Here is a 17,218-nt window from a genome sequence, read left to right as displayed (position 1 = left end):
GCAAAAAGTGATGGAATAAGGCTGAAAGAAAGCAAGAAAGAGAGAGCGTGAGAGAGACAGAGAGAGAGATCCCAACATCTAAAGTCCATTTCATGGACAACCATTTTTCTTTCCAACAGAGGCTTTTAAATTTTTTGAATTTTTTTTTTTACTGTGGTTACTTATGATCATGGGACAAATGCAGGAAGAATGACAACATAATTGTGATGCTGACATGAAAACCACTGGGAAACGTTAAGGGCAAGAGGGGAAACATAGTACTTCCTTGTGATGTGTCTCCAATTAACCAACCTCTTTGGGCTCCGTCCAATAATATTTCCATCCATACCAAAGGGGGGAAGTATCCCTCAACCCTTATGTAAAAATCTCCCTGTCACCCTTTTTCGGGTGGTGTTTGTCTTCCTCAAGCTTGGGTCCTCTACCAGAAGCCTGGGAGTTTGAGGGTTCTGTACAGTATCTTAGCTGTTCCTAGGACCACACTCTTCTGGACAGAGACCTCAGATGGTGTTCTTGGAATCTGCTGGAGCCACTCTCCCAGTTAGGGGGGGGTCATAGCCCCTAGTGGTCCTATTACCCACTGGGACTACTGTGGCTTTCACCTTCCACATCCCATCTAGTTCTTCCTTCAGCCCTTGGTATTTCTCTAGCTTCTCGTGCTCTTTCTTCCTGGTGTTGCCGTCGCTCGGGATTGCTACGAATTAGCCTTATTTCTTAAAGTAATCAGCATCAGTTTCTTGAAACGAGGAAAAACGAAAACCGCTATAACACCTTAAAGGCCCTGAACACTTGCTTCCTAAATCCACTTCTTAGCATAGGGACTTGCATGAACATATTGACTGCAAAAGGAGCGGTACATTTACTAGTTATTCCCGATGAGAAATTTTTCCACATGCGCTTTCTCTGTTCTCCTTTCACTGGTTTGAGTTGGGTGGGGTTATGTAGAAAGTTCCTGACATCAGGTAATTCCGTGTTTTCTAATGTACTCATCACAATTAGACACTTGACATCATGTACAATTTCTTTACGTACAGTGGATAAAAGTTTACACACATGTTAGAATTGCAGGTTTTTGTGATGTAAAAAATGAAACCAAGATAAATCATATCAGAACGTTTTCCATCCTTAAATTATAACCTATAAAAATAAAGTGAAAATCAATCAGAAACATTTTTTGGGGAAAAAAAAGAAAGCTACAAACATACATTAACCTGGTTGCATAAGTGTGCACACCCTTTTATTATAGGGGATGTGGCTGTTTTCAGAATTAACCAGTCACATTCAAACTCGTGTTAAATAATAGTTAGCAGGGACAGACTGGGACTAAATGATGGCCCTGGACTTTTTTTTTTACCCAAACCAGCCCATCACAACCAGTCTGCGGATACTATACCACCCCTGCCCCATCGACGCACATACAAACACACCAGCCCGTAATACCACCACTTCTAAGCGTAATGCATGGATATGCTAGGCTACTGTAACACTAATGCAGAACTATTGTAAGAGCAAGTGAAAGGTTTGTCACCAGCAGGCCCCACACACACACACGCAGCAACATCAGCATAAGATGCAATTGTATACCCAGCAAAAACTAAAACCAGTAAACAATTATATTGAAATATGCAGTAGGCTACTACAATCCAAAATTATAAGTTAGCTTACTTTAGATGAACACAGCAGAAAACAATGGGCTTGGTGTTGAACACTGAAATTATTTCATTATAGTCCAACGAATCAGTCAGTTCTTTCCAAGGAGAGCAGGGACAAAGAGTTCAGTCTGTATGTCATCATTGATGCCCTGATATCAGTTTTTATTCGACTGACAGTTTGAAAAGACACTTTCAACAGTACAGCTACTGATGGGGAAAGGTCTGAATTAGCAGCCATGTATGTGTCATTAATACTTGGCACTTGTTGAGACACTGGAGCAGCAATAGGTGTCTGGGAATGATGACTGAACTCGAGCTGAATTCTCTTCTCCCTACTGGGAGGACGTCTTTTTGTGACTTAAGCAAACTACGTTGTTTCATCATTATTTTTATTCTAACCTACATTAAGAGCAGCTAGCTAGCAGAACGTAGCCTTCCTCTGTGCTGTACACTGAGGGAAAGAGGAGTGGCTGTTCACAATCTGGCATTTGCCAAATGCACTGCCACTCAAAATATCTGACCTATCATAGTCATATGGTAAACAAGAAGCTGGAAACACATTGTTTTACTGTTATTGGTCACGTAGTCAGATAACTGAAACAGAATTCATTGACTGCTATTCACTAGATGACCCAGCAAACAAGGAAGCCTTCTGATTGGGTGGGCCTGAGTGCCAAGTGGGTGGTAGTGGTAGTGGAGGGGTGTTGAGGGGGAGGATGTGGGCAGGTGCATAATCAAAGTGGGCATCGCTTTTGCTCTTGTTTTTGTATAATGGGCTTCTCAAGAAAAAAAAAGGGTGGCTCAAGCAGCCTACAGAGCTGTCTGTGGTAGTTGGTATACATCTGCCATCAATTAAAGTGACTGATTAACCTCAAATGAAGTTAAGCTGTTCCTGTAAGATTTCCCTGACATCTTTTTGGTTGCATCCAACTGCAAAAGCCATGGTCCACAAAGAGCTTACAATGCATGAACGGGATCTCATTGTTGAAAGGTATCGATCAGAAGAGAGGTACAAAATAATTTCCAAGGCATTAGATATACCATGGCACACAGTGAAGTCAATCATCAACAAGTGGAGAAAATATGGCACAGCAGTGACATTACCAAAAACAGAAGTCCCTCCAAAATTGATGAGAAGACAAGGAGAACGGGTCAGGGAGGCTGCCAAGAGGCCTACTGCAACATTAAAGGAGCTGCAGGAATTTCTGGTAAGTACTGGTTGCTCCCTACATGTGATAACAACCATCCGTACTCTTCGTACGTCTGGATAGGGTGGCAAGACGGAAGCCGTTTCACACGGAAAAAACAAAATATCCAAGCCGAAAGTGGATGAGTTTAAATACTTGAGGTCAGCTGTTCAAAGTAACGGGGAGTGTGGAAGAGAGGTGAAGAAGAGAGTGCAGGCAGTATGGAGAAGAGTGTCAGGAGTGATTTGTGACAGAAGGGTACCAGCAAGAGTTAAAGGGAAGGTTTACAGGATGGTTGTGAGACCAGCTACGTTCTATGGTTTGGAGACGGTGGCACTGATGAAAAGACAGGAGGTGGAGCTAGAGGTGGCAGAGTTGAAGATGCTAAGATTTTCATTGGGAGTGACAAAGGACAGGATTAGGAACGATTATATTAGAGGGACAGCTCAGGTTGGATGGTTTGTAGACAAAGCAAGAGAGGCAAGATTGAGATGGCTTGGACATGTGTGGAGGAGAGATGCTGGGTATATTGGGAGAAGGATGCTGAATATGGAGCTGCCAGGGAAGAGGAAAAGAGGAAGGCCAAAGGAGAGGTTTATGAATGTGGTGAGAGAGGACATGCAGGTGGCTGGTGTGACAGAGGAAGATACAGAGGACAGGAAGAGATGGAAACTGATGATCTGCTGTGGCGACCCCTAACGGGAGCAGCCAAAAGTAGTAGAAGAGACGCGCAACCAGGTTATTCTAAGTTTTGTATTTTTCTTTTTTTAACCTATAAGGTTTCGGCTTTTTTTTTTTTTACTTGAATTTTATAGGTTGCAATTCGACATTAAAGGGGTTTCTCACATGATTTTTCTTGGTTTCATTTTTTTACATCACAAAAAGCTGCCCTTTTAACAGGGGTGTGTAGACTTTTTACATCAACTGTACATTCCAGTGAGACAGTTGCATCATTGATATGCAAAAAAAGATAATAAATGTGCACACGTCATAAAATGCAAGAAACATTACAAACCCAAGGTTACTAAAATGAGATGTAGAAAGATGAAAGCCAACATGACGCTTGGAGTTACTGGTTTGGATCCGCCTAATGTTAAACGTAATGAAATGAAGACAACTGACATGAAGGAAAGAATAAATTAATTAATAAAGATAACTAATATGTGGGAAAGATGCAAACACACTTTACTCTGTCGTACACAACAACCAACAGGGATGTCCCAAAGAAAACACAAGTCTCCGACGTCATGTATCTTAGATAGCTACTGTTAGCTTGGCTGCCATGAGCTTTAAACTCCCCTTTCAGTGGGCGTGATTTTTTTCGTACCCGTTTTGCGGGAACTCTGCCTCTGATTGGCTAGTACTCGTTGAGAGAGCGTTCACCTGGATTCCGGGAAGACCCGCCCCTACTCTATTTCTGATTGGCTAACCCTATCCCTAACCCCACCCTAACCTTAACCAACCTAATCGACGGAGGCAACGAGTACTAGCCAATCAGAGGCAGAGTTCCCGGAAAACGGGTACGAAAAAAATCACGTTTTCAGTGGACAGTGGAGTTAAAGGAAGTTGTTCCTATTCTGGCGGAAATGAAGGACCGCCGGTTAATCCCCCAGAAAGTTAGTGTTGCCGTTACAAACACGCATGGCTGCCCCATGTGGATCCTACCTACCTGACGCTGCCGGTGCTAGCAGACCACTAAGTGGCTCTCACTGACCACCATGTTGTCAGGTTGATCGTTTACGTTGCCAGCGAGATGCCACTGCCAGTCATGTGATCAGACCACGCCCACACAGTCCAGACTGGAAGATCAGTTTTTTGAGCACGCTTATTAATTAAAGGTGTTTGTTTTTTTTTCTTTCATTGAATCTTTGGTTAATGCCGTTTAAGTTGTACCTCTGATATATCAAGATTTTGTGCGCGTCCGGGTAGCGTAGCGGTCTATTCCGTTGCCTGCCAACACGGCGATCTCTGGTTCGAATCCCCGTGTTACCTCCAGCTTGGTCGGGCGTCCCTACAGACACAATTGGCCGTGTCTGCGGGAGGGAAGCCGGATGTGGGTATGTGTCCTGGTCGCTGCACTAGCGCCTCCTCTGGTTGATTGGGGTGCCTGTTCGGGGGTAGCGTGATCCTCCCACGCACTACGTCCCCCCTGGCGAAACTCCTCACCGTGAGGTGAAAGAAGTGGCTGGCGAGTCCACATGTGTCGGAGGAGACGTTGTAGACTGCAGCCCTCCCCGGATCGATAGAGAGGGTGGAGCAGCGACCGGGACGGCTTGGAAGAGTGGGGTAATTAAAAAAAAATCTATATATATAGATATATATCAACATTTTTGAAATTCAATTTGAACCAAGTTGTAATTGGCTTTAATAGCATTATGATGAGTCAAGAGTTTGTAATTTTGTACTTTTATGCTATGAAACCAAACATGATTCACTCAACCAGTAAGAAAAAAAAGAAGAAAAGAAACACTTTTTGGTGCACAGAGCTGATGCAGTATAGCTATCAAAGAAGAGTGATCTGTAGTTAAAGACAAATCAAGGGACAGGAACACTTCAGTTCATACTGAGGAGGAAGTCAGAGGAGAAACTTCTGTCTTCTGCGTGTTTTGCTTTAATTCTCTATCAATGAATTTATCACATGAAGGCTCATGAAATCAAAGAGTAACGTACAGTTACACAGGCAAAATAAATCCAGATCTGAAGGCACAGACCAATGCAGTGTGTGCCGGTCTTGTTCAACTCGATATTAAGACACCCTGTGACCTCAACCATTCACACTCTTCATTCTCGCCTCCTGCACCCCCCCCCCCCTTGTCTGTGTTGTCAGGGTGAAGGACAGCCTCCCTCTGTGACTGGTCGAGGCTGTGTAATTAACATGGAGCTATCAGGTAAACAGTGAGAGCTGGCCTGGCAGGCCTCTGATTAAAGGCATGGGCGGTGGCTCACAACACCCTGCTGGCCAATAAACACCACTAATGGCATCAGGACTCCTGCCCCGGCACCCTGAGCCCGGGCGCCAGGGCTAGAGGACATCGAGGACGGCGGTTATTAGATGGAGCATGATATGCTGCAATACCAGCAAGAAATATGAACGTTAGATACCTTCCTTATCTTTTCTTTGTATTACTAGGTCTGTTCATCTGAGCTTGTTTTACACATACTTTTACAAAATAGGACATTGAAGAAGAGGGATTATTTGGTGGAAGATGCCTGCTCATAATGGGACCAAGGATGTCAGTCATAGCTGAGTTATCCTTAAGATTCGCTACCTTGATAAAAGTCTTTCAAGTCCTGTTTTCTGTGTTAGCTCCTTCACACTAAGAAAATCAAGTACCAGTGGGTACAAATGCTTGTCGCTGGGGCAGTACCTTTCTGAAGTACAATAATGTACCCATGTAATTGTACTTCATTGTCTTTTAAGTTCCTTTTGTTACCTTTCAGCTAATGGAAAGATACATATCTGATCCTTCAAAGTACAATGTTGTACCCCTGTTGCTGTAATGTACCTATGAGCACCGAAGTGTACCTCTTCTGTACCTCAATTTCTGAGAGTGATGGCACCATAGACAACGTATGTTGTAGCCAACACTAATTTAAAGGTACAATCCTTCATGGCCTGGTAGCCTGTCCAGGGTGTCTCCCCGCCTGCCGCCCACTGACTGCTGGGATAGGCTCCAGCATCCCTCCGACCCTGAGAGCAGGATAAACAGTTCAGATAATGGATGGATGAATGGAATCCTTCATTCAAATGTAAACAAAGGGGCCAACCCACCATCAAAATACAGGAATCTGCTATCATTCCCAAATTGATGTACAGTCTCTTAATGTGGGCTAACACTAAATAACTACTAAATCTGAGTTTGTAATGTCTTCTGATAATGTAAAAGTTTTGCTCCCATTAGTAATGTATGTAAACATCAGAGTAGAATAGGCCCATATTTTCAGTTACAAAAGACACAAAGTGTTTATTTTCAATGGATAGCTCAAACTCGAGTCGTCTGATCTAGTCTAGTCTGGTCATTCTAAAACGGTCAAAACGACTTCCTTAGAACGACCAAGGCCGTCATTTTGACCGTTTTGGATTTTCAAAGTTTAATAACTGGAAAAAAAGATACAGACCTGCTGCTGCACCCCGAATGCTCCTAAAATTGCTTATATTTGTATTAAAATTAGATTTAGATCAATTGCACAATTCTACGACCATGAACCGTCAAAAAGACAGCTCGTAATTTGCGCGTGATCGTGCGCGTCATGTCACTATTTCTGACGCGTGTTGGTCGCATCATTTCCTTCGCGAAGTTCATCGCTCGAAAAAAAAAATAGCGTTCTCCAGTGCAGAGAAATAGTCTAAATTTGATTTTTGATTGTTGCCAACATGTCTGGATACAGACGCCGTTACAGACGCACCATGACTACCACCGAGGCGTTGCAGTATTTACAGGCGTTGGACAGCGGCCCTTTTAAATTGTTTGAAAAATAGTATTAAAGTTGTTAAAATGTTAATTTTGGTGTCATTCGTTTCTTAACAGACATACTCATGCATTACTATCTCAATTGGGTATTTATCTCGACAAAATATAGAGTTTAAAAACCACGGGCGGTCAAAACGTGGTCGTTCTTGTAGTTTTTAAGTTCCGGTCGTTTTTTGGGACTGTGTCAGTATTTATTTTCAGTTCTTTTTTTTGACATTTCACATTTTATAGGCCTTGTTACCTTTGGTAGATTATCAATATGTTTTTTCCGTTTTGTTTTTTAGGTAATATTTTCACTTTTTCAGTTTTGCTATTCAAGTTCGACCATGTCTTTCTGAAGTTTAAATTGTGTAAAAATAGTGTTCTAGTTGTTAAAATGTTCATTTTGATGTCAGTTAGTTTCATAGCAGACAAACTAACATATGCAATGCATTAATATCTCAACTGGGTATTTATCTTGACAGACTCTAGAGTTTAAAAACCAGCCGTCATTTTGACCGCCCATTGTCGTTTTAGGTAGAAGTGAAATCCCGGTCGTTCTAGTTATGTATGACAATATAGCTCACTTTTTATATGGTCAAATAAATCGGCATGGATATTTAACCAACAGGGTAAGATTGTGATCCAGAAATTGTTTATTAATTTGATGTACTGTATATTATAGTCGACTGTGGCAGCTGAGCGTTGGTAACAATGGTGATCAGGTAACCATGGTGGGGGGGGGGAAGTGAAACTTACCACACGTGGTCAGCGGCACTCTTCCTCACCACACATCCGTTCAGAATCATTCTTGTTGGATGACAAGCTAAACAGATGTCAGCCTATTCACAGGTTGTGCTACAAGTGAAAATATATTAAAAGTCGAGTGCTCCTTGGATTTAAATTGATTTTTAACCTTACGACGCTGACTCCTAAAAACACGCTAGCCGGCTAAATTCCCTGCACAGGTAGGGAGAGAGATGGGGAGGGGAAGAGAAAGTGCATCGTTAAGTCAATGGAAAACAGCTGAACGTTAATAAGAGTTGAGATGAAAATGATGACAGCACAGGAAAGAGAGTCTCTTCTTAGCCAAACACACTCCTCCTTTCTTTCTTTCTTTCTTTCTTTCTTTCTTTCTTTATCTCCCTCCCTGAAGTCTCTGTTCCACCGGGTGCAGATGGACCCTCTGGAGAAGGCCTGGCTGAGGAGCTCGGCTCTGGGGAACATCTCTGCACAGCACCAGCTCCTCGCCCAGGACCCAAGTCTAGCCTTGAAGAAGGTAAATGACTTTACACAATGACACCTCCCTCCTCCATCTAAGAATGAACCCTGCTTACTAAGAACTCGTTTCAAAATGGGGGTATTCAGCATGTGAAATGTCTAAAGCTCTTGGAAAATTGTTTGACAGTAAAGGAAAAAATTGAGAGAAAATTAAGTTGGTTTTAAAAGGATCACTTAAATCCTTGCTTGATGAAAATGAATATGGCACCCTTACAAATAACTCCCCTATAATCTATAGACTGTTGAATGGTAAAGGTCATGTAATAATGTTTTCCCAGAATGCAGTCTGAAACCTAGTATGTAGATTTACACTATCTGACCCTCTGTCAGTTACAGTGAGTAAGCAGTTGGGGATTTGCATGGCTCAAGGATGCAATGGCAGTTTATGTGAAGGTCTTTCTAGTTACTCTGCCTTCATGCAGCTTGGTTAACAGGGAACGTTATGGCCTAATTTGAGTTGTTTTTTTTTTATTTGGAGATACTTTATTGATCCATGTGGGGAAATTCAGCTCTGCATTTAACCCATCCTAGCTGTGTAGCTAGGAGCAGTGGGCGGCTGCCGTGCAGCACCCAGGGACCAACTCCGGTTCTTCTTAACGCTGCTTTGTTCAGGGGCACAGACAGGAGTATTAGCCCTAACATGCATGTCTTTTTGATGGTGGGGGAAACCGGACCCCCGGAGAAAACCCACCACAGAAACGGGGAGAACATGCAAACTGCACACAGAGGACGACCTGGGATGACCCCCAAGGTTGGACAACCCCAGGGTTCGAACCCAGGACCTTCTTGCTGTGAGGCGACAGCGCTAACCACTGGGCAACTGTGCCACGTTATGGGTGGACCAGTTTAGCACAGTAAAGCTAACTTTAGCTAGCTTGACCTATGTTTTTTTTCCAATTCTTAAACACGCACACACACACACCCAGACGTACACCCATGCACCTACCTAAACATATGCAAAGAATGTGTCTTCCCCTCTTTTCTCTCAGATACAAAAACATGCCTGAATTGGACATTTATTTTTCCCCTCTCTATCACACACACACACAACACATATAATCTCTATATCGCTCTTTTTTATCTCTCCCATTCAAACCCTCTAACTCCCTCTCCCATTCTCATACACACACACACACACACACACACACACACACGCACACACATGTGGGCACAGAGGCAGCTTGATCTCTGATGACACCCCGCACTCGTCTAGAATCAGATAAGAGAGCCCCTGTTGATGAAGGTTGATGAGCATCTAAGCCAGGCCATTGAGATCAGAAGACAAAACTGGACAGCAAAGGTTAGCCCGGGAACCTTATCGGTCAATCACATTTAGCATCGTCACTTTGTTATGAGCTGAAGAGCGGCAGACCTCCTCAAACATGTCTGGCTGCCGTGTCCTCACCTCCTCAGACAACAGTGCCGCTGTCAACTCATTCCACCTCCAGGAAGCAGCCAGATGGGAGAGTTGATATCGTTGACCTTGTTTGTATGATGCTGAGATTAAAAAGAAGAATGTGGGTGAAGATTTGTTAGTGGTTCTGGTTATTTGGTTCGGGCCTGGTCGAGTTCCTCGCTGGTTAGTTTTGCTATAACATCGCAGATAAATGTAAGAAGATTACAGCAGTTTTGCCTTGATGACATTGGCTTAGAAACAATAACATCTTAAAAGTTCATACGAACACACTTGGCGGTATAAAAAACATACCAGGACCACCGAGCAAGTGGGATGTTCACACAATGGACAGTAGACCTAGCATAGTTTTCTATCTACTTTTAACGTTAATGATTTTATAGCTATTTGTATTTGATACTATTATCTATTATGCAGCATGGTGGCCCAGTGGTTAGCGCTGTCGCCTCACAGCAAAAAGATCCTGAGTTCGAACCCTGGGGTTGTCCAACCTTGGGGGTCATCCCAGGTCCTTTCTGTGTTTGCATGTGTCTGCGGTGGGTTTTCTGCGGGGGCTCCGGTTTCCGCTACCATCAAAAAGACATGCATGTTAGGGTTAATACTCCTGTCTATGTCCTTGAGCAAGGCAATGGAAAGAAGAACTGGAGTTGGCTCCCGGGTTCTGCGCAGCAGCTGCCCGCTGCGCCTAGCTACACAACTAGGATGGGTTAAATGCTGAGAGGAATTTCCCCATGGGGGAGTAATAAAGTATAACAAAATCAGAAATAAAAAAAGCTACAATCTAAGTTGTAGGAGGAAAGTCTGATGCTTTGTGTTAAAACATAACTTTTAACTCTTCCTCCCCTTTGCCCTCGTGAGGATTTCGTCACTGTAAGTACACCATAGTATGACATTATTGACAGTCAGGGGTATCTGCAGATACTCCGAACTATTTTTTCCCCTACTTGCCTGGGTGATGCAGGCCTGTGACTGGAAGGTTGCCGGTTCGATCCCCGGACTGTCAGGAAAATGTGGGCAGAAGGAATGAATGAACAGTGCCCTCCCCTTCCTCAATACCCATGGCTGATGTGCCCTTGAGCAAGGCACTTAACCCCCAACCAGCTGCTCCAGCGGAGCTACTCAGTGTCCACCAGTGAAGACTGGGGTTGTGCGGGGCAGCTCCCAGGTGTGAATGTGTGGAACAGTGTGAATGTGCAGCAGGGCATTGCTGAAAAAGAGCACACATGCTCAGCACAATACCCTGGGTAAACAAAGGTTAAACAAAAACAAAAAACAAAACAAGCATAGTCAGTGTGCAGAAATAGGCCTATATTCCAGTGCAATGTTGCAGAGACAAACTGGCAGCTAATGAAGCTCACATGGGCCCGGGTAGTTGTGCAATAGACAATACATAAAGCTTTTCATTGATCTGCTCAACTCTGTTTCTCCTGCATCAGAACGTTAAACATAGTATACATACAGTATATATACCATAGATATGTACAGTACCAGCACCCATACCGCATACATGTACATCTCCCCACAAAACAGATGTTGGGCTAAACATTAAAATAAGATATGGAGAGAAGTAAAAGTACATTTGAAAATAAATTAAACAGTGATTGACTGTAGATCTAAAGCAGGTTGTTCCAAAGTATAGAGGACATCCACCCAAATGTCCAGTCTCTTTTTAATGTTGGTCCAGACTTTTCAACAGTAAGAAGTTGGATGATCTGAGTGATCCGATATGATCTGATGCCAGACCGCGTCATGCCTTGGAGGTAATCAATAAAATTGTGAAGGAGGGCAAGTACAGGCGTGATATGTGCTGAGGTTTTAGTCCTGGTCAGAAGTCCAAAGGCAGCGTTCTCTACTGTTGAAAGCCACACCAAGGTTTGCCCACGGAGACATCTAAACAGGACATTTACAGTAGTCAAGGCGGGACAACGTAAAAGCATGTACAAGACATGCAGACATACGCCCATGCACACACCTAAACATGTGCAAAGAGTCCAGCTCTCGGTATTCTCAAGAGCTGGGATTGGATCTTAGTTCAGCGATACTCCTCAGTTGATGATAGCAAGACTGAGCCGGCTTTTCCACAGTTTTCTAATCCATCTTCCTCTTCGTCACCTGGTGACTGATCCATACGTAAAGATGCAGCTGCATGGCACCTCTCACCATCCCTCCACCTATCTGTCGATGAGCCTGTGTTAATAACACTCCCACCGGCCTCCAGGCTGGTCCAGTCAATCCCCTGTGAAACCAGGAAGACGCGATAGAAGGCATTAGAGCGCCGAGCAGTCGGAAAACAACGAGCTTAAGGAAGTCAAATGCTCAAACACCAATAAACAAGCAGTAAGTAATCTTCTTACAGAAATGATTGAAAAGGTAACTGGGGGGGGGGTGAGCGGGCAGGGTTTCTCCAGGCTTCCACCGGGGGGAAGTAATGATCTCATTAATGTGGATATGGAGCCTTTGTGGATCAGTCACCAGGTGAGGAAGAGGAAGAAGGATCAGATAGTTGCACATTCCATCAGGAATTAGACTGGCGGGGAAATAGGAAAGGACAGGTACCCCACACGCATCAAGTTGGAGTAAAACAAAAAAGATACTGGAAAGGCACATGTTTAAAGCTTCCCATCCAAACCACATATGTTTACACTTGCCATATAGGGGTTTGTCGTTTGTTTGTTATATGATTGATTTTTTATTTTTTTGGTCTCTCATATGATGCCACATTGGCTAAGTCAACTCTAATGCATCTAAAAATGCTGAATAACCATTGTGCTGACAGGCAGAGACCAGTAGTGACACTAGCCATTTAGCTGCAAGTCCCTCATTGACCTGTGCTTAGCTTACAGCTTAGCTTAGCTCCCGTTTCCAAACTTTATTGATTTACCTCTGATGACACTGTAAAATCCTGCCCCATGTTTGAGGGGCAAACTGTCAGATTTATAAAACGAGCATTGTTCTTGGTCATCAAAAGTAATTTCAAATTGGGACAGGTTTGACCATAATGTGCTAACATGACTTGAATAAGTCACGTTATCATGCATGTTTTGCGGCACGGTGGCACAGTGGTTAGCGTGGTCGCCTCACAGCAAGAACGTCCTGGGTTCGAGACCCGGGGTAGTCCAACCTCGGGGATTGTCCCGGGTCGTCCTCTGTGTAGAGCAGGGGTCGGGAACCTTTTTGACTGGGAGAGCCATAAAAGCCAAATATTTCTAAATATATTTCATTGAGAGCCATATAGTATTTTTAACGTATAATAAATTAAATATGTCTTACTTTTAATGCGACTTCTGGTGCTGCATGGTTTTGCTGATGGCCTTGTAGTCTGGTTCATACGTGGTGAGGTTGAGCTTCATGCAGGCGTTGAGGCTTCCATCAGTTAAACGTGAGCGTAGGTTGGTCTTAATGTTCCTCATATGCGAGAAAGACTGTTCACATGCATATGTAGAGCCAAACATGGTCAATACGGCAATACTCACACGCTGCATTGTGTGGTATGTCACAGGAAGCTCGTTCCAAGTTTTAAGAATCAGCTGGTCTTCAGGTTGAAGATTTTTAATTTCTGTCCACTTGTGTTCCCTCGCCAGCTCTGCTCGCTGTCGCGCAAGACTTTCCAACTCTCCATTAAGTGACTTGAACTTACTCATCCACATGTCTGATGCCTTCAGGTCAGCAACTTCCAGCTCAAAGTCTCCGATAGAGACCCCGGGGATGCATGTCAGGTCGATTTTGTCCACTGCACACTCATGTGGATGAGTGATGAACTTGAAAAGACCAGTGCGCGCACGAAATTCTCCAAAACGTGCTTTGAATGACTGCAGGAGATTGAACGTAAAGCCAGCTAGCTGCTGGAGATCCAGATGTTGAGTGGAGTCACTTGCTAAGCATGCATCTCTAAATTGTTGCAGTCTTTCAAAGTGCAGAAGACGACCTGTTTCAATGTCCCTGAGAAAGACTTCCAGCTTGCTTTCAAATGCAAACACTGCTTGTTGAAGGGATGAGATTGTATTTCCAATACCTTGCATTTTCACATTGAGCTGGTTCAGATGGCCAGTTATGTCCACGAGATAGTGAAACTGCAGGAGCCAGTCAGTGTTGTCTAGCTCAGGATGCTTGACGCCTTTCATTTCAAGAAAAGTCCGGATTTCACTCAGGCAAGCTGCAAAACGGCTGAGCACCTTCCCCCTTGACAACCAACGCACGTTGCTGTGTAAAAGCAGACCGGGATAATGATTCCCAACTTCTTCTAACAGAGCTTTAAACTGGCGATCATTTTAAGCTCGGGCAACAATAAAGTTGACCACTCGAATGACCAGAGACATCACCTCGCCAAGCTCCTGGCCACACGTCTGAGCGCAAAGCGCCTCCTGGTGCAGGATGCAATGAAAACTTAGGATGGCTCTCTTTTCATGTTCACGGAGAAGCGCTACAAATCCTTTGTTCTTCCCCAACATACAGGGTGCACCATCAGTACAGACAGAAATAAGTTTATCCATCGGTAGTTTTTTTTCTTTAGCAAACTCCATGAAAGACATGAATAAATCCTCTCCTCTTGTTGTCCCTTTCATTGGCAAAACAGCCAAGCTTTCCTCACGCAGTGTGTCACCTGCAGCACACCTGGCAATGATACTGCACTGAGATAGATGGCTAACGTCTGTTGACTCATCTAACGCGAGAGAAAAGTATGTCCCGGCGTTTATGTCCTTAATTTGTGTTTCCTCGACTTGATTTGCCATCATGATGCTACGATCGTGCACAGTTCTTGCTGACAGGGGCATGTCTTTTATTCGTTTGATTATCTCGTCTTTATTTGGGAAGTCATCAAACAGTTCATTGGCCACATCAAGCATGAATGTTTTGGCATACTCGCCATCTGTGAATGACTTTCCATTCCTTACTATTGCCAAAGCCCCCGCAAAGCTAGCGGAATTCCCGTCACCTTGCTTGGTCCACACACGTAGTTGCTGCTGACTCGTCTGCACTCTCCGCTGTAGCTCCTCGCATGCCCTTTTCCTGCTGTCCCCCGCTGGAGATTTCGATGCAAATGAAGCATGGTGCGTATCGAAGTGCCGCTTTATATTTGACCGTTTCATCGATGCAATTTTATCATTGCATATTAGACATACCGCAGATCCTGCTCTCTCCACAAATGCAAATTCCTCTGTCCACGCAGCCTGGAATGCACGGTAATCATCGTCTTTTTTTCTTTTCGCCATCTTTTCCGTTACAAGGGTTGAAGCGGATAAACTAGTTGGCTATCTGATAAAATTGATTTCTTCACCTTTACAATGACCCGGACATGCTCGCGAGCCATTGGTTCCCGACCCGACCCACGGGTGACCCGTGACCCGTGAAATTTATCTTCAAAACTAATTTCTGTTTACTTTAAAATGACACAGTATTATTAAGAAATATCACAAGTATTTTAAAATCAGTTCCAAACTGATTTTTTTGAAAAAAAAATAATTTTCAACTCAAAATTGTCTGGGAGCCATATGCCGTCACCGGAAGAGCCATATATGGCTCGCGAGCCATAGGTTCCCGACCGCTGGTGTAGAGTTTGCATGTTCTCCCCGTGTCTGTGTGGGTTTCCTCCGGGTGCTCCGATTTCCTCCCACAGTCCAAAGACATGTAGGTCAGGTGAATCGGCCGTACTAAATTGTCCCTAGGTGTGTGTGTGTGGGCCCTGTGATGGCCTGGCGGCCTGTTCAGGGTGTCTCCTCGCCTGCCACCCAATGACGGCTGGGATAGGCTCCAGCATCCCCACTACTCTGAGTAAGGACAAGCGGTTTGGATAATGGATGGATGGATGGGTGGATAAGGGCTAAGCTAACGGCTAGCTCATGCAGACTGCCAGTTCCAACAGCCATCCTGGCGTTCGTTTTCTCAGACAGTGATTTTTTCATTGTTGCTTTTTTGTAGTTTGGATATATGTGTTGTAGTGGATATATGTGTTGTTGTAGTTTTTGTTTCACGACATTGTTCCTGATATTTGCATATGTGCCTACATACATAGCAGTGTGTGGCTTACAGATTCGTTATTAAGCAGTGTTGCTGTGTATTTCTACTGCCAGATATGTGCTGCTGAAAGTTTGATCACAGTTTTACTGTATTTGTGTCTACATAACATAGCTACATGGAACCACTTTCTCTAAAGCGTGTTTCCATAGGTTAATACCCAGGTTAAAAACCCTGAAATCAGCCCTTTTGGAAAGCAGTGTCCATATCCAGTTTACCGAGTCTTTGTTTCTCTGTTTCCATCTGCCACGCTCCCCATCTGACGACCTTGTGCTATGTAACGATTCCCTATACAAAGGGGGTAAGTTGTCTTTTTCTTTTGCCCCTGTTTACGCTAATCATCTGTATGCAGGCTAGCAAGCGAGACAGGACAACATACTTACTTCTACCTCAATTAGCTAAGCATTGATGATGCAACCAAACCCCCCCGAGCCCTGTCTCGCTGTCTTGATAACCGTTTCGCAGCGTCGCCGGCGTCGGACGTTTGGACGTCTCCTCAGCCTTTGAAACGGAAGAAAAAACAAAATGTTAATGCAAGCTGTAGTTCATGTAAATGGGATTCACAAGGATGTCCAATTTCTTGGCATGTTTGTCTACAGACCTGGCAAGAAAGCCGGCATTGCTTTGCGAGGCGCGTAGCCCTCCCTTCAAACGCCCTGACAGGTCCGCGCAGCCAGTACCTTCCAGTCGCCACGCCGAACGCTGTCCTACATACACAATCTTTTTTCAGCTCAGACAGTGTTGAGTTATTTTTATCATCTCTCTCTCCCTCTCTCTCTCTCTCTCTCTCTGTGTCTCTCTCTCTCTCTCTCTCTGTGTCTCTCTCCGGGCCTCTGAGCCGGGTTAATACCAGCGGTCGGCCATCGTGGCAGAATCCAGGATAGACGCTAATAAACGAGCGAGCTGTGTGATTTCAGCTGTTGACGTGGCCGGATGGCCCAGGCGATGGGGACGTGTAATGATATTGTAATTACATGGTAATTAATATCTGAGCAAACACTCCCTCTCCCCCCACCCCGCAGCCTGAAGGGGAAGGTGCCTGGTTTCCATGTTCTCTTTACCAGATGGGAAGTGTTGATAATTTCTCCACGGAGCCAGCCGCGGGACGTTTAATTCTCTCATGCTGGAGACGTGTCTCGGTTTTTATTTCTCCCTTTACCCGGTGTCTGAAGAGCTGATTTCACAGTTTGGGAGCTGAGGATATGGAAATTAATCAACAGGGGA

The 17,218-nt window shown here is 44.2% G+C and overlaps 1 protein-coding gene across 1 annotated transcript in view; it reads left to right on the top strand.

The window, feature by feature from the left end:
- Nucleotides 1-17,218, top strand: part of LOC130114481 (ankyrin repeat domain-containing protein SOWAHC) — a 62,141-nt gene that overhangs the window by 20,570 nt on the left and 24,353 nt on the right. The window contains exon 4 of the mRNA XM_056282361.1: nucleotides 8,444-8,566. Coding sequence (XP_056138336.1) covers nucleotides 8,444-8,566 — 123 coding nt within the window. The remainder of the gene's footprint in view (nucleotides 1-8,443; nucleotides 8,567-17,218) is intronic.

This window comes from Lampris incognitus, chromosome 6, assembly GCF_029633865.1.
Source record: "Lampris incognitus isolate fLamInc1 chromosome 6, fLamInc1.hap2, whole genome shotgun sequence".
Taxonomy (NCBI): domain Eukaryota; kingdom Metazoa; phylum Chordata; class Actinopteri; order Lampriformes; family Lampridae; genus Lampris; species Lampris incognitus.
The sequence above is the reverse complement of the archived record's forward strand: the minus strand, read 5'-3'. Positions and strand labels throughout refer to the sequence as shown.